General features: G+C 51.0%; 1 protein-coding gene across 3 annotated transcripts; it reads right to left on the reverse strand.

The window, feature by feature from the left end:
• Window positions 1–150: 150 nt before the first annotated feature.
• Window positions 151–18,880, reverse strand: Toc (toucan). Of its 3 annotated transcripts, none has more exons than XM_077418151.1 (11): window positions 18,322–18,880; window positions 13,024–13,228; window positions 12,822–12,930; window positions 11,892–12,750; window positions 11,303–11,736; window positions 11,026–11,135; window positions 7,964–8,089; window positions 6,711–6,806; window positions 4,203–4,378; window positions 3,846–4,041; window positions 151–2,829 (listed from the first exon to the last, which is right to left on the reverse strand). In XM_077418151.1, the coding sequence occupies exons 1-11, from the start codon at window positions 18,766–18,768 to the stop codon at window positions 1,613–1,615; spliced, it is 3,975 nt and encodes a 1,324-aa protein (XP_077274277.1). In that variant the 5' UTR covers window positions 18,769–18,880; the 3' UTR covers window positions 151–1,612. The 3 variants fall into 3 exon arrangements, with proteins under 3 accessions (XP_077274277.1, XP_077274276.1, XP_077274278.1); XM_077418150.1 differs by lacking the exon at window positions 18,322–18,880 and adding an exon at window positions 13,682–14,215; XM_077418152.1 differs by lacking the exons at window positions 7,964–8,089; window positions 18,322–18,880 and adding an exon at window positions 13,682–14,219.
• Window positions 18,881–20,859: the final 1,979 nt, after the last annotated feature.

A 20,859-nucleotide genomic window follows, 5' to 3' on the forward strand; every position in this document is an offset into this window, starting at 1 on the left:
TACATATTCTTACCAAAATATTTCAAATGCGGCTGAAATTGGAATCAATTAATAAAGTCGGGTCGAGCCGAAGTACCAATAACTCCCGGACTCGTTAAGCTAATCGTAGCGATGAGGACAAACGGAAAATCTCCCCAGATTGCTCTACGATTCAGATGATACTTATTTATTCGAGAAGTATATAATACATCGATCTTATCAGCACACATGAGAAAAGAAAACATACTTTCTCGGTGAGTAATACTTGGCTTCCGTGTGTCGGGCGCGCGATGCTCTCTCCCTCTCATTTATAATCTAAACTACCCACTCGTCTATTGGAACGGACTGTGAAATTAACGCTCTTTTCGGAACGTGCTACAAGTTTGTCGCTAAATGGTTTTATCACTGCTCTTTCTGCTGCATCTACCAGGTAGATCATCCGCGAATTCGGTTGTTCCGCTGCGCGCGAAGGTTAGCTACAAGACAAACGTCGCGCCGGCGTGCGAAGAGTTTCCGGCAGTCAGAATTTGTTTTCTTTCTCTCGAGAACGCAACAAACGGAAAACGCAAGAGACGACGCGCATCATCCGTAAAGTAATCGACTTACACAAGTACGAAATCGGCATGATCGCGAGGAACGAGGAATATTTTTCTTTTGTCATGCTCTTATATATATATTTATATATTTTATCTCCGCAAATACTATGTGGTCTCTGTACCAAAAACGAAAAAAAAATAGGTGACGCTTATAAAACGTACTCACGTAATTATAAAAGTGTCCAGAGACAGTCGGATATCCGGTAAAATTCTCGGAAAGATCCGCAATAAAAGTCTGTCAGCCAGAACGACATTGAACTTCCCTTTTTCAATGTCCGTCAAAATTCAAAAAGAAAAAAAGCCGCAAATGAAAACAAAAATGGAGAATTTTCTTGCGTGACTCGTGACTCTGCACGTCGTGAACTTCGTAGGCGAAAGATTGCCCGGAAGAAAGGCACGGCTGCCTTGATTACAGCAAACGAAGCAGTTTCGTTGTATGCATTATCGGAAAATCATTACGTAATGGATTTCGAAGGTCCTAATCTTAAATCCACCCTGCCTTAAATCGCAATGCAAAAATCGTGTGTGGGTGTGTGTGTGTGTCGGGGAAGATGAAACGTTCTCGTAAATTGGGAAAACCACGGAAACAATCGTACTAGTCTAATTTATACAGTCGTAACATTAAAATACATCGTGGAATTCATCTCTTAAACATCTCACTAACTTACAACGTTATACTCCGGAATCGCGTGAATCGTTTGAATCGCGCGGCACGTTTGCTTAAAATGTAAACGCCACTCCTCTCTCGCTCGAAACCTCGGCCGGATGTGTATCGGTTGAAGAAGGAAAAATAAAAGAGGCGCGGTGCCGGCGTTACACAATAACGAAACGTAAAACGTATCTGCAAACGGACGAAGGGGGAATGATCAACGAAGGTCCGCAATGAATGCACGTCGAGGAACGACTCCACTGTGTAGGCAAGAGAACAGAGACAGCGGGGCCGTACGATAACTCGCGATTCGAAAAACAGCATTGTGTTACGCGGGCGAAGGAACGCGTAGACAGGTAATAGCAGGCCGCAATGGTTCGCTCGAGTGTTACTTGATCGGTTTGCCCCAAGCAAACTGTATTCCCAGCCGCGGGATATCGCTACCGGTGGACGACTCGTCCTCGCTGCTGGACGCCGACGTTTCCTCGGAAATCATCGCTTCCCCGCCAGCCTCCTGGGGTCTCTGACCGCCGCCTACGTTACAATCATCCGCCGCCGCCACCGCCGCCGCTGCAGCGGCCGCCACCGCGGCGGCCACTGCGGAATTGACGGCCGGCGCCGTAGACGACGTGGAAGACGATGAAGAGGATGACGAGGAAGGCGACGATTGCTCTTTCCTAGGACGTCGCCGCGAGACCGGCGTCGAGCTAAACGAAGGCGACCACGCGGCCGCTTCCTCCGCCGCCGCGGTCCGCGCCGAATCGCACGTGGTGGAGATGCTCTTTGATCTCGCTCTGGTATCCATGGCAGGCCTAGCGTTCGGCGTCAGCCTGAGCGATCCTTGCCTAGAGACTGTCGTCACGCCCTCAGAGGACCTGGCTACTTTCGGCAATGTGCTAAGCGAGTCGGATGTCCCCTTCGACAGATCGTCGATTTCCAGCGTCCAAGAAACGGAGGCGCCCTTCTCGACCATGAATTTCATCATCGACGACGAATGAGCGCCGTTCTTGTCGAGCGAATAATTGTGTTCCATCTGTTCCGAACCCGCGGATCGAGTTAACCGTGGATTCAGCTGATTCGCAAGAACACTCACCCAATCGTTCTTATTTCGCAGCTTCCACTGTAGCTCCTCGTTCCGCTGCGACAAGCGCTTGTTGTGTTTCGATACTTGGTGAATCGATTCGTGAAGCATCTCGTTCTCGTGCGAGATCTGCCGTTCGAAGGATTCCTTCCGTTGGAGCTGAGCCTTCAGGTCCTCGCATCTGGCCTCCGCCATATCGAGCCGCATCTGCAAGGCGTCCTTCTGCTCGATGTCGCGCCTGTAACTGTCCAGCTCTGATCGAAGGGCCGCGTTCTCCTGACTCTTCAGCTCGAGCACGGATCTCAGTGACTCGATCTCCGCCATCAGTGCGGCACCCTGATCGTGAACCACGGATCTTCTCATCTCCTCTTTACGAGTCAGCTCGTTGATCTGCTCGGCGCGCAATTTCGCAATTGTCGCGCGATGCTCCCTTGTAACTTCGTCCAGTCTAACGTCGTACTTGTGCCTTTCCTCTTTCACAGTTTCGACGAGCGAGGTAACCTGTTTCGTCCTGTGAGCCTCCACTGAAAACCGGAATGTTAACTTTAATTTTTTTCACTTTCACACAGACGGCAAATCGCTATAATAATCTTAATCATCGTACTTCACGTGCAAAATTTAAATGCATTTATATCGTTTATGTACACATTAGCAAGTAATTTATTCTAATATAGTCAACTTTTTTCACTTTTTGCCAGCATTTATTTAAGTGTGTACTAATGTGTGACTTTGTCATGCTTTATGTTATCTGTAAATATTTTTTTATTTATTTACATATTTTTACTTTTACTTTCTTATTCTCTTTTTTTTATTTTTAATTTGTGTATTTATTTTATCTCTTATTTTTTTTAAATCTGCTAATGTTTATTTCATGCAATGTGCATTAAAAGAGAATTTTCCTCTGAATAAATAAATAATAAAAAAATAATAAATAACAATTTCACCTTTCGATATGTGATTCTATATATATAATTTTATGATTTAATATAAATATATATTTCATTGCAATGTATTGGTCCTACGTTGAAAAGCAAAAGTATGTTTAGCTTTGTAGCTAAACGGACAGCACGCATTGAATCTATAATTAGTGGCTATCGAAACGTCGAACGTTACGTGAGAACTAAATTAAGAACTAAATCCTTCGGCGTAGAGTTCAAAATATCTTCTAGCGTGAAAAGAAAAGGGCGAGGGGCACATTATTAGAATTAATCGCAAAGATTCGAGTTGCGCGTAGGCACTGGCTGAATCGTTCACTTTAATTAATAATTGTTCCACTTCGTGACGCGTCGTGCAACGACATTAGGACGATTACGCTCGTTACCACGTGAACAACATGGAGAATAATATCAGCTGGATCCGACGCTTTACGTCTGCTGAACAATACGGTTCCTCATTTATTTTGCGGAGCACATGCCGCGACGAGCTCGGAAATCTTTTCTTTTTCATTCGCAAAGTGCGTCATCGCGAGTTTTCGACCGTGTGTATATATACAGCCCCCGAGATTCGAAGAAAATAAACAGATATATTATATAAGACTTACACTCGTCGCGAAGCTGGTCCAGAGCTTTACGGTGGTCCTCCCTCTCCACCTCGAGTCTCTCCTCCATGCTGACACATCTCGCGCGCAAAACGTCGATCTCCGAAAGCAGGGCCGATCGCTCATTCTTCATCTCCTCGCAATCGGCCTTCAGCTTCTCGAAATCCTTCTTCAGTTTGGGAGTGGCAAACGCATCGAGCTGAAAGACACGTGATACCGTTATACCGTGTTGATTCGCACAGATCTCCCTCTTTTTTTTACGTTGAGTAGTAAGGCAAACAGTGGCAGAAGATATATATATATATATATATATATATATATATATATATATATAAAACACACACACACACACACGCATACCTCGAACGCCAAGTAACGCACGCTCACCGCGAGCGCCTGTGCGGCCCGTTCCGCTTGCTCCACGCGGAACTCCACGTAGGGCACGGTGGTCTGCGCGGCTTGATCTCGCGTCTCCGGCGACGTCCTCGCCGTTACCGTGTAGGTGGTGTTGTAGTGAGCCTCCTTCGACTCACGATCTGCAATCAGCGTCGTCATGGAGCGTGCATCAGTCGATACCGGTTACACCCGAAAATCGCGACGCAAAAGCACGGGTCGGGGACTGACCCACCCGTTTCTCGCCCGTATCAATGAATCGACCCACGTGCCGCCAATCTACATAAGTATCTTGATCGCACGTAATATATACGTGGACACCGCGCGCGCTGTCCCTTTATTACCCCTCGCACCGTTCGCAACCACTCGAATTATTGCGGGAAAGTCGACGTGGCAAAAAAAAAACGACGAAGGTATAATAAATCGTTTGACACTGTCAAAAGTTCTTAAACACAGGCAACATCCCGCGTGTCGAAGAAAGTTCGGCAGGAAAGTTCGACGGGAAGAACGAACTTGGAAAGTCAAGGCACTCGTTCCATCTCCGTCGAGCTCGATCGGTGTCAACTCTGCGTCGTCATCTTGACACATGACACACACGTACACATGGGAAAGTCAGAACTCATTGAACGAACGAAACAACCGTCCAGCCATGTCTAAGCGGTATAGCTTTCCCGCGTTTACGTCGCATTTTGATTTACGAAACTTCGCGCAAAGCAAACTTCTTGCCCTCTTTTTTTTTTTAAGACCCGTAGCGTGCGATTATTATTGTTCAAGTTCGCCGCTCAATGAAGGTACATCGGGTTAAGGTCAGCCCGTCGCGCGACGCGCAGTTCCAGTTGCGAAACTGCCAAAAGACTCGGCGGACTCTGTCGCGGCCAAGAAAATTCGCTTCCTCTCTTCTGGCACCTGCTGTCCCCACCGTGTCACACACGTCATCCGTCGGAAAAACTCAAGTATTTTGGGAACAGATCTACGTCGGGACACTTATCCGCGACGCGCGCAAAAAAGACGCGACGTAAACAGAATCGTAATACACGTCGGTTCAACGATTTTATCCTTAACGGTCGATTCTACGATGAACGCGCCATTCGAACGGGACGTTTTCACGTCGGCCACCTTCCGCGGCGGGAACGGTCGGTCTGCTGACCGGGCTTATCGATTCTAATCAGGATCGCCATTCGTAACAATCTGCTGGCCGAGTTCGCGCTTCGACTGAATTAGCACGAGCCACGGGCCACCTCGAAGAGCTATATGCCTCCCACCCCACGTCCAATTCGCCTTGCCGTTCTTCCTAAACACTCTTCTACCGCGCAAGGTGGAACCGCCAGGACGTGCCGAAGACGACGATGGACCACCTTCTCGCGGCAAATCCTTTTCGGCGGGAGATACGTCTTTTCCCCGAGCGATTCCTCCTCGAAGCAAAACTTGGTCGGGTCTCTAAAGCGTACTGGCACGTATTATGAAACTTTTCGGAATGGATTCCGATCGGAATTGTTCAGTTATTTTTTAGATTTCTATTGGAAAACGGAATAATTCCGATCGAAATTCATTCCGAAAAGTTCCATAATACGTGCCCTGGTCGCTTAGCAAAGTTCTCCGTAACGATCGTGTACTTCCGGTCGTTCCCTGGATGCCAAAACAGCCGAGTGACTCGAGTTCTCCGATTTGGAATCGACCGCCCGTAGATGGGAAAGAAGCGCGCGTGTTCGCGCTTACTTACGGTCGTCGAGCATCGCGAATCGCGACGGTCGTATATAATGTCCCTTGCGTTCAGGACATATCGCGATAAATGTCGAAATGCGAGAGCGACGAGCGCGATCGATTATACGCGAAACAACGCGTCTTTTCAGGCTCCTATCGCGGGAGCTAAACGCCGCAGAAAATGCTGCTTTCGCCATTCCGTTACTATTTAGGACGTACGGCCGGTTCTCGACGGCGATCTTTCTCTCTCGTCCTCTTTCTAATCCAGGTGATAGACCAGGTCAGAGTAATGCTTTTTTTTTTTTTTTTTTTTAAAGATTTATAGAAGAAGAAAGAAAAGCATCGGCGACGCCGGGTAAACAGGTTGACTTAGCGCTCGGGACTATTGGGTGAAAGCCGTGACTTTCTTCGAAACGCGGAGAGACATGCGTGTATGCGCATTACAATACGCGCAGAGCGAGGACACCGCAACACGTTCGGACGCACCGGCGAGCGCGTGCGATGCGTTTTACTGCACCGCACCGGGCGAATTAATGCGCTTGGCCGTGCGCGCGGCTGCCAACTAAAGTGGCACGGCAAATGGATTGGAAAGCACGAACGCGCGAACGTGAATTCTCACGTCGTTTTTTTTTTTTTTTGAAAAACGACAAGTTTGACCGTCGCTCGCAGAATGACAAGGTCTTATAGCGGCTCGTGCGTCGTGCGTGTCACGGTGAAACTCGTCGCCGAAAGAGAGGACGTCCGTCTCCCAGATCCGGAGCAGTCGAAACGTACCTTTTATCGACGCCACGGAGGATTTCTGTTTCACTGTGGCGTTGGCCGCTAATCTCCTTGTTATCGCTGGCTTTCGCGCCGACGGTGGGCTCTTCTCTGTAAAGAGAATGTGTTGCGTTAACGAGAGCATGTTAAACGCTATATAAACGGCAGCGGCGCGGCACTCGCGTCCGCGTACCGGCGAGCGTGCCCCGGGTACCGTACGGCGAGAACCGTTTTATCGTCCGCACGAGATTGAAGTTCAAGTATAAAGTTTATTCCATCCGAGGTCTTTTTCCCCGCGTATTATTATTGTAATTTTGCCCACGCGTTTAATACGTATATACAATTTAACGCGCAAGACAAACTTATCTGGTAACTGGATTGGATTGGTTTGTTATTATTACATATATTTATTAACTTTAGCAACAGCCAGAAAGTGGACTTGGTTTAGGTTTGTTATTATTGTCAACATAGCGCAGGTGATAAAGTTATTAAAGGGCGGTTTTGACCAAACCATGATAAATAAACGATTAATTCAATCAGCAGAATCGTTAGTTGCGAATTTTATGACTGTATAATGATTCGTCGTCCCTAATCTAATTTTTTCACGTGTTAAATAAAAAAAAATTTAATAATTCCATCCACGTAAACAAAGGTGTACGTTGATAATTAAAAAAAGTTTATCGTTAATTAAATTTGGTCGAAGTCGTCCTCATTGTTAATCCTATAATCCACGCGAAAGGATGGCCCTGAAACGTCGACGTGAATATTCATCGCTTGACTCTCGTCAAGCGGCAGAGACCTTTCGGAGGATTTCTCCCGGTCTTTGCCGTGCCTTGGGGGGGAAAGTAGCAAGGTGAAAAGCCACGATTGGACTCTCGTTAAACGTAGCGGTAACGATGATTGCGGGCGCCTTCCTGTCGACCAAATAGAAGAAAAAAGGCGCCCTAGGAGAGAAATTTTCGAAAATATTCCAGTACACGCTACTTATCCGCGTCGTTTCGTGATTCGCGAACCGGTAAACGTGGTCGGCCGAGTCCCGGAGAGACGCTCTTTCTCTCTCTCTCTCTCTATCTCTCTCCTTTCATCATCGCTCGTCACGGCAGCGGTGCCCCAGCCGGAAATACGCCACGATGCTCCCGTTCCTCGCCGCGTTCTGCCGTTCTCCCCTCCGCACCTGATTATCATACCGTACCCACAGACGCACGCGTACCCACACACGGCGTAGTTACCTAATAATCTCGAATGACAGAACGGAGTTGTATATTTACCGAGCTCCACCGTCGCCACGTCGATGCAGTTCTTCTTCGCGTCGAAACTATTTACGCGGACCTGACTGGCGGCGTGGCCGTTCGAGACGAATCTCCGGGGCGGGTTCGCGGACGTCGGTGATCTCTCTGAAAAACAAATAACGAGAACGTTCACGACGTGAAACAACGTGAGGCCGGAAATCCACGCCGGAATCTCAGAAAGAATAAACACATTAATAACAAATTAATAATATCCCCATCGGGAAACGGGATCGAGCGATTATAGACTGAAGACGCTTTGAGGAGAACGGCAGGCGATCGTATATATATAGTAATCGTCTATACTGTCTACAGAACCGATTCTATCGCGAGACGCGCACACCGGAAGGATCACCGTTACGCGATCGCCAAATCCAAGCCCTTTTCTACCCATTCTACCTCGTTTGAAGCTGCCGAGACGCATCCTCGTCGAGTCCCGGGTGAAGTCCGTCCTCCTCGGGAGGGTCCTGTCCTTCGATCCTTGCTGACCCATCTTCTCTTCAGTCACCTCCGCGTTCACCGTCCACTCATTACAATCCGTAAACGGGGTCGACCGTGATTTCCGTCGACGACGGGGCGACTGGCCCCGAGCGTGCCACCTTCATCCTGCCGCGCGTCGCGTGAGTCGTATGTCTCGGCGTCTCGGAGCTCGGAGCCGAGCGTGAGAATCACTCGATGTTACGTGCGTATGCCGTCGCGTCGACGTCGTTCATCAGCATATACAACGGTATACAACGGGCATCTTCCGCCTTTCGGTGCGCCGCGGCCGCCGCCGCCGTTCCGTTCTGGCGCCCGATGCCGATCGATCGCGCAACTCGCGACGCCGTTCTCCTTTGTCATGCGAGAGAGCCGCCGTCGCCGCCGCCGATTATGTTGCGCAGAACTGATTGTGTATCGCGGTATCCCGTCTCCGGACACCCGACACCGATCGCCGGGCACCGTATCGGCGCGCGCGCGCTGTTATGTCACACGTGGCGATCACGCGTCGTCCTACGCGCGCATACCGGGCTCAATACCTTCGGGCATAATAATGTCCCGGTGAATTCCACCGCGACTTGGACGTTCGGTACGAAGTCGATTTTCCTTCCCGCGCGCGCGATCTCAGCGTGCGGGCTCTCTCAGCGGCCACCGATTCCGACGGCGGCGATTGCGTAAGACCGCGCGGGACGGAGGATCGAGGGACCGGTAGTCGCGCTGGTCGCGCACCGACAGTCGTCGACCTTGGCAACGCACGTGGTCGTTGTAGTCGCTCGGCCGGGTACACCTGCCGCTGCCGCTGCTACCGCTGACGAGGGTGGGGATGGAAGGGCGGGCGAAGAAGGGTGCCGGGCATCCTCGCCGAGCGACGGAGGTGCGCGACGGGGCATAGTTTTGCGAAGGTGCAAAGAAAGCACGACGAAAAGGGTCCCTCGGTGGCCGGAAATAACGCCGCGAGAATGGCGTTGACCCGTGCAGCTGTCGACCGGTCGACGCGGTTGCCGTTAAGGCGGATATCGCCGGACCCGGGTGCGGGTTACCTTTCGCACAGGCACCTCCCGCCTCGCGCGCGTTACCGCTCGCGGAATCGATGCGACACGATGATCCGGCTCCGGTCCCGTGTAACGGGGACGTCGAATCCCGGTGCGACAGGTGGGGGATGAGTTCGATCGTCCGTCGCAGGATGGTAGATCAGATTTTACATTTACATCGAATTAGATTTTTTTGCATAAACACCTGCCCCATCAGGTTTTCACACGCGCACAATTTGCACGCGCGCGAGCGAGCGGAGAGAAGGGCGAGAAGAACGCAGCGGGGAAATAGGTCAGGGCAGAGGCGAGGCTTCGGAAACGTTCCTGTTCTCGCGCACAACCGCCGCGGTCGAGGAATGATAGCGACCGGAGCGAAATCGTAGTCACCGGTCGAAGGTGTCACCGCGGATTCGAAAGGAGAGTAGGAGAGAACGCGCGAGAGTCAAGTCGGTTTCCCCCGGGCCACCACCGCCTGGATATACCGAGCGCACTTCGGTAACTCGTTCGCTAACGAGACACATCGGCTGTCAGCGGCTGTCCCTTCTCACTCACTCGCTCGCTCCGTTCGCTCTCTTTTTTCTCTTTCTCGCCCGCGTATGGGTTTCTCACGCATCGCCACGCACTATCCGGTGACCCGATTTTGCGCGCGCGAGAGCGAGGAACGATAGGTGCGCGCTTCGCGAGAGAAGGACGACGATAGACGGCTAACGCATCGAAGACACACATGCGCGTACACGTATCACGTGTGTACGTGCACCGTCTATATGTGTACACACGTGCACGCAACACCGTACGACCTAGCACGAGACCCGCCGAGGACTGCCGACCGGACGGTGGATGGTGGACGTTGGATGCGACGAAGCTGCGCGATGCGCGCCGGCTCGACGCAGCTTCCTCTACGATGGAAGCAAAACGACGCCTCGTGCTCTCCCCATTGGCGCCGGCAAAAGGGGCAATAAAGTTCCTCGACATCCTCGACGGCCCGAGCTTTTACTCTCGGGTCGATAAGGAGACCTCGCCTTTCTCTCCGGTAGGTAAGCGGAACGTGAAGGATCCAGAGATCTCTCCTCTCTCACGCGTGTCCTTCTCGCCGAGATAAAATATCGATCCTTACACTTCGAGGCAACTCCGTTTTCCGAATTGGTTCAAATATCCCGCGAGATCACGTTGCTTAATTCGTTGTTTGCGATAAGTCCAACGCGAGACCAAGTCGGCCTGGTCAATTTCGCATTTTTTATTTGTTTCGTCCGGTCTGGCTTCAATTGCGAAGAGATTAATGTTAAGATTATCCGATAGCCGCCATAAAATATTCCTAAAGTTTATACAACGCAGCGTTGTGTCGATTTTCCCGAGTAAACAAATGGAGTTTGTATCAACGATACGATAAGTCACACGCGAGAAAACCTCACGTATCTCGCGTAATTAATTTACGTTTAACGAGTCATTCGGTAAATATAATTTTAATCGAGTCTTCACCTATGTGACCTAGCATATTCTTTCAAATTCTTAAAATATGTGGACACGGATGCTACTTACTTGGCAGGTCCTTACTTGGGCCACTACTGAGGTCGCTCGTGGAACTGCGAACAGAACTTCTAGCCGTTTCCCGCATCGGAGATTTCATTTCTTGCCAGCCACGCATCCTCCTAAAATTTAATAGTATTCCCAACATAATTTATGACGCAAAAAAATGCAAATCTGGATCGACGAATCGTCAAAGTTATTTTTATCTAATAAAATATTTCATTGATAAAAATAATATCTATTTATTTATTATATTGAGCTTTATTTTTAGGGCTTTATTTAGGCTTACCGTTTATCCTTATCGTTGTTGTTATTCGCATCGCCGGCTTTCTTCGACGTTGGCCTCGCGGAAGGTGACAAAGTGAGATTCTGCAATACTCGCGATTTCACCTCTTTCCTAACTGATCTCGTTCTCTGCTCATTTTTACCAGCCTCTATCTTGTTCATCACGGCGTCCCAGCGCCCGCCTTTTCTAGTCGATCTCTGAGAGCGTCTCGCCTCTTTTTCCGCGTCGTCTTTCGGAGATGACTCGATCATCGCCTTGATCTTCGAGACGACGTCTCTCTTCGGCATTTTATATTTTTTCAAAAGCACCGTATCGGCCTTGCTTCGCGATTTGGGCCTGATGTTTTCATTTTTCTCAATTTTTTCGATCACCGTGACTTCGACCGAGGCCGCGGTGTCGTTCACGTTGCTCGTTTCGTCCGATGCCTTCGCGGAACTCTACGCAAACAAATATTTTACGTACGATCGGTGAAATTCTAAATAAACCAAAGAGTAGTTTAATCCGCCGGTGATTACGAACAAAAGTACGTCGTTCGATTCGGCAAACGCAAATTCCAAATATTCTTTCAAGCCTAGCTTTCACGTTAACGTACCTGTAAGTAATCCATGATAACGTTCGCCGCGATAGGTGAAGGTTGACTCCTCTGAGAGAGCTCGGTATCCCCCGTATCGGGGGTACGGTCGTCGTTCTCTTCCGGCGCCTGTTCACCAGGTGCTCGTAGCTTGTCCAAGTCTGAATAAATCCCGCTCGAGTCCATCTCTTCTCCGGTGAAGCTGGGGCATACGCGTTCGCCCGGTGCGCAGAACAGCGTGCCGTCGATCACCTGCGCTTTCCTGTCGCCCCGCACGATCTCCTCGTGCGCGTCCGCGTCGCTCTCGGTGAAGAAGTCCGAGTCGGTCATCGGATCTTGACGACAGGGCGCGGGAAGATTGACCGGCGCCACCGCCATGGACGGTGGATCCGCGCCGCGGCTGGCCGGTCTCGAGTTCTCGCCGTCTCCCTGGTAGCCCGCTTCGAGACTAGTGATACTCGTGACCGACGTGACGAAGCTCACCGGCACGGCGTTACCTCCGATCGGCTCCACGGGTTTAGGATCGAGCGGTAGTTCTTCCGGCGATGGGGTTCTCTCGGTACAGCCCTCCTCCGCGGGTTCCACGTCCACCAGCGGTCTCGTCGAGGCTGACGCTCGGGTCAACGCCAATTTCGAGCCGGCCGACCCGGTGAGATTCTCGCAGGACGGTGTCCTGGAGCATTCCAACGCCACCGTGAAGTCGGTCATCTGGTCCGGTGTCAATATACCGAGACTTTCGTCGTGTTCGAAGGACGTCTGTTTGTTCAGCGTCAAATAATGCGGCGCTGCGCTCGCATCGTTGTAATTGCCCAGGCCCGATTCTACGAGACACGTGTCACCGACATCCTCGATCGTGCTCAACTGAGAATCTTCGAGTAGCCTATTACAACGAAAGAATATATAAAACACGAAGCACCGACGAGTCCCGCAACCACGTCGTACGACTCATACCTGAATAGACTGCTTTTCTCCTCGCTGAGACGTACCAGTTGTCGTACGTCATTCTCGTCGATGTCCCACACAGGTGATATCGCGAATGTCTGATCTGCCGCCGAATCGGCTGAAACACGGGATTGCGTTTCGCACGCGTTAGCGCCACGCGTTAACATATACTTTCATAATCGGCATTAATCAATTATAAATGCGGAATTACTTTTGACGTTTGGCGAAGACGTCGAGAATCCCGAGAACTCCCGCGGAGTGGGGGACTCGTCCTCGCCGTTAAACTGAAAGCATCCCGAGAAGATCGTCGATCGGCGACTTCCCGTCAGGAGTCTCGACGCCTCGAGTACCCTCGATTTCGGGAAGAACGACGGTCGCGCTGCCCGTGGAACAGGTATCCGACTCTCCCCTACGTTCTGCGAACAAAAAAGAACGCGAATGAGATATGAGCGCGCGATTTCTCGAGTCACGCAAACATTATTCTGGTAGAATGATAAAAAAAAAAAAAGTTTCTCCCTAGTTACAATCGATTACCGCTTAATTACCCGAGTAGTAGTTTTGTATATATATAATATATATATTTTTTTTGTCAAAGTCAAGTCCGATTTGACGAGAGCGCAAGGTGGAGTCCGTTGCCCTTGGCCTACCTCCAAATAATAGCTCCACCCCTCGAGAGATGAATCAGAAATACCTCTGTCAGTTGGTTAATTTAATTTTAGTTCGTGGCGTCTCTCTCTCTCTCTCTCTCTCTCTCGTGCCTCTTAAACGCTAGCAACCGCGATTTCGTACGGCTCCAATTCTTTTCGCCACGTAACAGACATACGTAACGCCGAGTCGACGACGAGCACGAGACAATTACGCCTGATTACCGAGCTCGTTTTCCTTTCCACGCGAGAGGCGCGTGGTGTATCGACGTCGCCGCCATAAATGCTCGATAACTCAGCGCGACGGAGTTGTTTTTCTTTCTCCTCCGGCGATGCGAAGCGTACACCGTCGGAACGAGGCAGAACTGTGCTAGCGTGTCTACGAATAATAACAGACGTATCGCCGATGATAGTTCTCCCCCGATCCGAGAAACGGGACAGCACGTAAAACCGACGAGTGCGTGGCGCGTTCTTCGTGAGTTCACCGACGATAGAACACGGTAGAAACGCCCGCGAGCGTGCGCGGGGGCTGAGAACTAGGTTACCGCGAAACTGCGAACCGCTACGCACACGGGTCGCGCCTCCCGACCGTAAACCTATTGCCGAACCGCCCGAAGATAACGCAATGTCCAAAATCGGGACCGGACGTAAGACGTGAGACTTAAAATACGTCATTAAAACGTCATAAGACGTCTCGGAAACATCTCAAGAGTCGTCTTACGTCCCGATTTTGGACATTGCGCTATCTGGACGAGGCGTATTAGAATTTTCTGAACCGCGCGTCGTCGCGCCGCGACTGATCCTCGTTACTCGCGGAGACAACGCGCGGATAAATGACAGCGGTAACAGCTCCGCTCGTCGTCGGGTAATCTGTCCAATTTATCTAAGGTAATCAGGCCAATTTATCTAGAGGCGCGCGCAAAAGTGTAAACAACGAGATACCAGCACGGGGTGCCCGACGCGAAGGATACGCGCGAGCGTGACATTTTCTCCGCTCCGCGTCCGTCGCGCCGCACGCGAAGCGGTAACGTAATGGGTCGGCGATCATCACGGCCACGCGCCGGTTTTCCCGCCTCGTGCCGCCTTTCACATCCTTAGATTTTACTCCGTCGTTGTCGAAATCCATCTTCCCGCGCGGGCACGCGTCTACAGATACGCGGACGCCGCACCGGGCGACGACGCGTCGTCGCGGCGCGGCGGTCATGAAATGCCAAGGCGTCCAAGGCGAGGAGAAAAAAAGCGGCGAGTCAACGACGTAGTAAGACGCTCGCGCGGTCACCGTGTTTTTGGTTGGCTAGCGCTCACTCGGACACTCTGGGACCTCTGGGACTTTTGAGTCCAAAGGGTTTCCGAAAGCGTTTCTGTGTTGCGAAAAATCTATAAAAAAAATTCACGTATTATCTCTAAGGTTTCAAAAAGTGATTTCTATACTTACGTAAGCCCGGAACCCGGAACTGAGTTTTTTTTTAGGAAGGGAAGCCGACGCAAGCGTCCCGGAAGAATCATAAATGAAAAATCGACCGGCGGCGTTGAGAAATCGCGAATGAAATTTGCGTGCCGCGAGCAAAGAGGCCGCGCGGCTGGCCAATAAAGCGAGTACAGCAGGGTCATGTTCCAAAACTCACTCTGGGTAACTAAAATCTATAGTTTACGTCACGTACACTATAGCATTTTAGTTAACTAGAGTGAGTATTGGAACATGACCCAGGAGGTCGTATCGCGCGCGGATCTATCTCCGGAGCGTAATTCGCGCCAATTTGTGTCGACGCGCGTCGAGCAGTCATGGTTCGTTACTTTTTCGAGAGAGGAGACGAGAGATGAGGAAACCCGCGCCCGCACCTTTAATGCCGCAACGTGCGAGCGCGCAACCCAGTGCGTCCGCGCCTCTCGGGATGAATTACAAGGCAAAGCCCAATTTTTACGGCGGTCAACAGACACACGCACACGCGCGCGCACAAACTCGGTCTCCTTTATAAAATATAATTCCTCTCTCCTTTCGCGCCCAGAGGCAGGAAATCGCGGATAGAAAATACACGACCGCGCGCGCTACCTGGACGTCTCTTATCCAGGCAAACAGAAACCCCGAGACCGTATATTTTATTACAGAAATTCCCGTGCCGCAATTATCGACTTGTATGTCGCGCAATTAAGATAACGCGCGCGCGGCAGCGCGACTCGTAACGCACACCGCCATGGGCGCTAGATCGGCGGCGTAGTTGCCGGCGTGCCGCGGTCAATTGATTACAATTCCAATGGTATATATACATTCCCGTTCGTCCGTGGTACGCGCTCGCGATCGTATCGCCGAGCGTTTTGCGTTTTGCTACGATCCGACGCTGCCGCGACCCAAGGACGGACTGGAGGAGCGTTCCCTTTCTTTTTTTTTTCCTTTCACAAATTCACACTTCGCCGCACAGGTGATAAGCTCGGAGCTACGTATACGTACGTTTCCAGGATTGGCCGGGAATCGCGTCTTCGCACATTAGTCTTCGTTTATCGAACGTTACGCAAGCGGCGGAGTGTTCACCCGTTATCGGTGTCAGTGTCAACAATGAGTACTATAGTTTCGTCATATTGTCCGATCGACGGAGGGGAGAAATTTGCGTTTCGCACTTCGAACCGCGCGAACGATAGTCGGTTTCAGCTAAAACTCAAATAAAAAAAAAAACACCGAAATGTATAATCTTTCGATCGTGCGCATTCTTTAGATAAGCCATCGCAGACGTTTTTTTTATTTTAACGTGCCGCGATTGTCCGCGCCGTCGGTTTCGAGACTGGCGACTCGCCCAGACTCTCTGTCGTACAGTGACGCGCATTTATAAGCGCGCCTTGAGATCGTAATTAATTTCAACGGGACCCATCGACGCGCACAGTCTTCCCCGAGACGAGATCGCTATATGCGCGTGGAGGTGGCTCGCTGAAGTATCTCTCGCCCGGCGTCACCGTCTCCCATTGACGAAACTCGCGACGAGTTTACACCGCGCGACGTTGCGTCTCGAAGACGACGACGAAAAAGAAAGAAGAAGAGGAAGAAAACATACCCCGTGTCGTCGGCATCTCCCGCGCGGCACTGACCGGGTCGCGGATCCGAACGGGCACGCGGCGCCGCGCCGTGCCGAGACTGCCGAGTTTTTCCCCCAAGGCGCGGGCGGTGGAGGGGGGGGGGAGGAGGAAAAACGAGGAAGAGAGGCGAGAGCAAAACAATCTCTCGCGCGCGCGGCGCGTGGAGCGTCTCGAGCTACGTCGCGTCGTTACGCGAGGCGTCGCGTCGGAGGATCGATAGCGACTAAACGACAGGCCGTGGCCGCGGATCGCGCGTCGCGGTCGACGATAAAACGTTCCGGATTCGCTTCGCGATCCCCGGCTACACCTGCCGCGTGCCACCACCGCCGCCGCCGGGCCGCCAGGCTCGTAGCGAGCGAGCGAGCGAGCGATGACGCCGCGGCCCGCGGCGACGACGATTACTCTATCCCGCCGGAACACGGGCACGGGCCGACATTCGCATTCACCGAGCCGTGAATCCGCGCGTCGCTCATCGTCCCCCGGCCGCGAATGTGCACAACGTATACATATGTATGTGTGTGCACGAACGACGCGACGTCGAATTATTATCGTTACGCGAAGCGGGCCGGCTCGATCGCGACTACGCGGCCGTACTTAGTACTTAACTCGCTTTCAGGGATATAGGTTCTCTCTCTCTGGGAATTCTGAGATTGCCCGATTGTTTTTTTTTACCCCCCCGGTGCCCTTTCGCTCGAAGGAGAAGATTGGAATTGGACGTCGCGCGAGATGCGTGCCTGTAGTATCGCGCGCGATATCGTGCTATAACGTAGGCGCGAAAGGCGGTACCGTAGCTCAGGTATAGAGAAAGTCTCGGGAATCTTCTTTACGACCTTCCCACGCGAACCGTGAGACCTATGGTCGCGTCGAAGCGAGATCTTCTTGAAATTGACCCTTGGCTCAATTAAATAAAAATACAGTTTCCGCCGATCGCACATCCCCGAGGGCTCGGCTAGCTCTCGTTATTCGGCAACGTCCGTCACGTTGGACCGTCGGAGGATCGTCGGCGCGCGTATTCTCGCGCGTGTTAAATGGAGCACTGGGAAATTCGCCAATGTCCGGATCATCTATCCGCGTCTGCGCCGTGGAACGTGCTCTAAATTATGTAAAAGTAGCACCGTACCCTCCGCGCTATAACGGCTATGTAACGGCTCGTGCGCGCGACCCCAGCTGTGAATATTATTTCGACCGCGTTATCCGTCATTTTACCTTCTTTTCCTCCCGAGCGCGCAGACCTCGAATCACGCGGATGCGAAATTGCGAAAACACGGAACGTCCGTCGGCGACACTCGGAGATATATGCGCTGTACGACCGAACGACCACCGTCTCTCGCGAACGATCGTGACGAAAATCGCGATTCGAAAGCCGCAAAGTCACCTCGGCGGGAAGACGCAAATACGAGCGGAGTAAACATCGTTTCTCGTGTTATTCGCCTGTCGGGGGGGTATTATTATTTGTCCTATACAGACGGATGATAGTCCGTCCTCTCTGCCCGGCTACGCGCGTTAATTCGAGCCGCGAGCTACGACGTCGTCGTCAGGTTTTACGACTACCTCGCGCTCGCGACGACGTTTTCTCTTCCCAAGTGCGCTTCGCGCGGAGCGGGTTACCGGGGAAAACTTCTCGACGGGCGACGACAACATTCCAGATTCCGTTTACGTATCGGCGGGGGGGGGAGGGGGAAGAGAGAAGGATATTGGACGCGCGGGTCGCGATGCCCCGCACTTTTCTTCCTCCCTCGCTCTCTATCCTTCTCTCTCTCTCTCTCTTTCTCTCGTCCCCCTGCGTTTCCCGGGGGACTTACCTTGGCCATGTCGTGGGTGGGACTAGGACGTTTCGGCACTCGGCTATCCTCCGTCGCTCCCGGACGCGCCGGATCCCTCGTCGGCCTCGTCGGCAAGTTGGGCAAGTTCCGACGGGAGTGTCCCGAATCGCATGCCCGTCGGCGCGTACCCGCGCCCGCGCCCGCGCCCGCACCGGAGGCGGATAATCGTTGCCGCGCCGCTGAACCACCGTCGGGGACGCGCGACGTAACGGTACTCCGCGCGGATAACGCGACGCCTCGCGTCGCGCCGACGTTCCCTCGCAAGCGCGACGACGCTGACGCTCTCGACGTCGGCGTCGCCGACGACGGTGTTATTGATCGACGCCGTGCGGAGGCGTCGCTGTCCGTCGCTGTATCGCGGCGCTGGGGCCGGGGCCGGGGGACGTTGGCGGCGGCGGGGGGTGGTAGCCGTGGTAGGATCGCCATCGCCGGCGAAATATTTTCGCGGACACCGGGGACACCCTCGCGGCAGAGGGGAGGCCGACGTGAATTAACGCGTATACTTCGTATAGTTCGTACGTCGCGACCGCTATACGCGTCGATCGTTTCGTCGCGACTGACGAGCCGCCCTTCGTGCGTTTCCTATTCCGACGTATACCAGATGTACCGAATCGCCATCGAAACACGGAGTGGCGCGCAAAAGCGTCTTCTCGTCGACATATCCGCGCCTTCTCCCTCCCTCTTTCGATAATAGCCCGCCCGATAGCGAGAGAAGACGAACGTGAACGTGTACTCGCTGCGATAAGAAACTGTCCCGGGTCTTGAAAAGTAACGTCGTATTCCTCGCTATAATTGTAGAACAACGAAGCGCCGTCGAATGTAGGGCGAAAAGTTTTGAAGCTACCCTCTTCCGCTCCGCAACCTTGGGACTGGTATACGTACTTTCCCCTGAGTCACGAGCCTATACGACGTATAATAATAATACACACGCGGAGCAAGAGGGATGATCGTGATTCAGCGTTATGCCCGTATCAGACCGCGGCGTGGGATTGAGATTGGATTGCAATTTGACCGATCGGAGCAAATCAGTTTTCTCCATTCCGATTTATTAAATTTCAATATTACTGTACGCCGGCCGGTAGCTTTTCTCTATTTCTGTATTTTATTTTCTGTATCGTATCCATTTATCTTTATCGTATATAGCTTAGCTTGTTACGAGCGGTTGATCTTTTAATTTGATAAAATGTATGTTGAACCGAGATTAAAGTTAATCTAAGTTGGTAGAGATTGGACGTAACTCGGCAGAATCGGCGAAGAATTGCTTGCGGCAACGTACGCGTAATCGTCCGATTACGGTTACTCCGCGGGAAGGACGCGTTAATCGATATCGACGTACTACACGTGTTTCGTATTGTCCGCTCGATTCGACCACCGCGACGCCATCGCGCGGTGGAGCGCGAAAGTGAAATGTGTGTTTTTGCATCGCGCACTCGTCGTCGGTAATGCCAATCCCCGTTTCATCTCTGGACGAAAGTTATCATAGACTTTTGCATAACGCACATAATATACGTTAAGAACGTTCTCCGGTCCTTATACTATAGATTTTCTTGAAACTGTGAATATACGTTAATTTAGGTGTGCTTTATGCGTGGTACAACGTTCGGTACTGAGCCTCAAAGTTTCAAAAAAAATTTTAAATTTAATTTTTTTTAGTTTTGGCATTTTTTCCTTATAGAACTCGACGAGAGGAGCAACTTTGGTCCTTTTGGCCAACCTCGTATCTCTTATCGTTCGGCCTGGAAAACCTTTTCCGTAGTAAAAGTTGAAACTTCGCGAGGCTCGGTATCTTGATTTTTTTATACCGGAAGAGGTACCGAACGTTATACCACGCATAAAGCACACCTAAATTAATTCACATTTTCAAGAAAATCCTAAGAAAATCGATTTTCTCTGGTATAAGGACCGGAGAGAACGTCCTTAAGAAAACTGCGCGGTCCATTTCCTAATTGGGTTCTTAAGTAAATTTTTTTATTAAGCGGTATCCATAATTAATGTAGAGAATCTAAGCCGATTTTTAGTACTTTTTGAATTAAAAAAAAAAAACCCAAATTTGAGAAAGTTAGTAGCTTTCTAAAGTTTTTTTGATGACGGCAACTTTAAAAGATTTCGCAACAACATTATGACGTCACGCACATTTTCGTGTACTATATTTTCTTCAATTTTGAAGATATTGCAAAAATTCAAAAAGTTTACAAAGAAAGTATGCCATGATCTATCAAAATATACTGTTAGGTAAAAGTCGGTTGAAGACCGAATTCCTTGTGCACATGTCTATGGACCACGCAATTTTCTTATGCTTACGCATTATGAGTTGTGCACGCAGAAGTGTAGCGCTCCCCGCTTTATGAATCCAAACAGGGCGATAATCGCTCGCCCTGGAGCTCTTCTTCGCAGTTTCCCCGATGATTTTCACGATACTCGATACATCCGCGGACAATAATTTTGCTTGTCCCGGGAGGCGACTTTAACTATTATACATCCCGACCAACTTAATCGATGATTAATGTTGCCCACTTC

This window comes from Temnothorax americanus, unplaced genomic scaffold, assembly GCF_048541705.1.
Source record: "Temnothorax americanus isolate GAGA-0224 unplaced genomic scaffold, ASM4854170v1 Scaffold5, whole genome shotgun sequence".
In the NCBI taxonomy this organism is placed as follows: domain Eukaryota; kingdom Metazoa; phylum Arthropoda; class Insecta; order Hymenoptera; family Formicidae; genus Temnothorax; species Temnothorax americanus.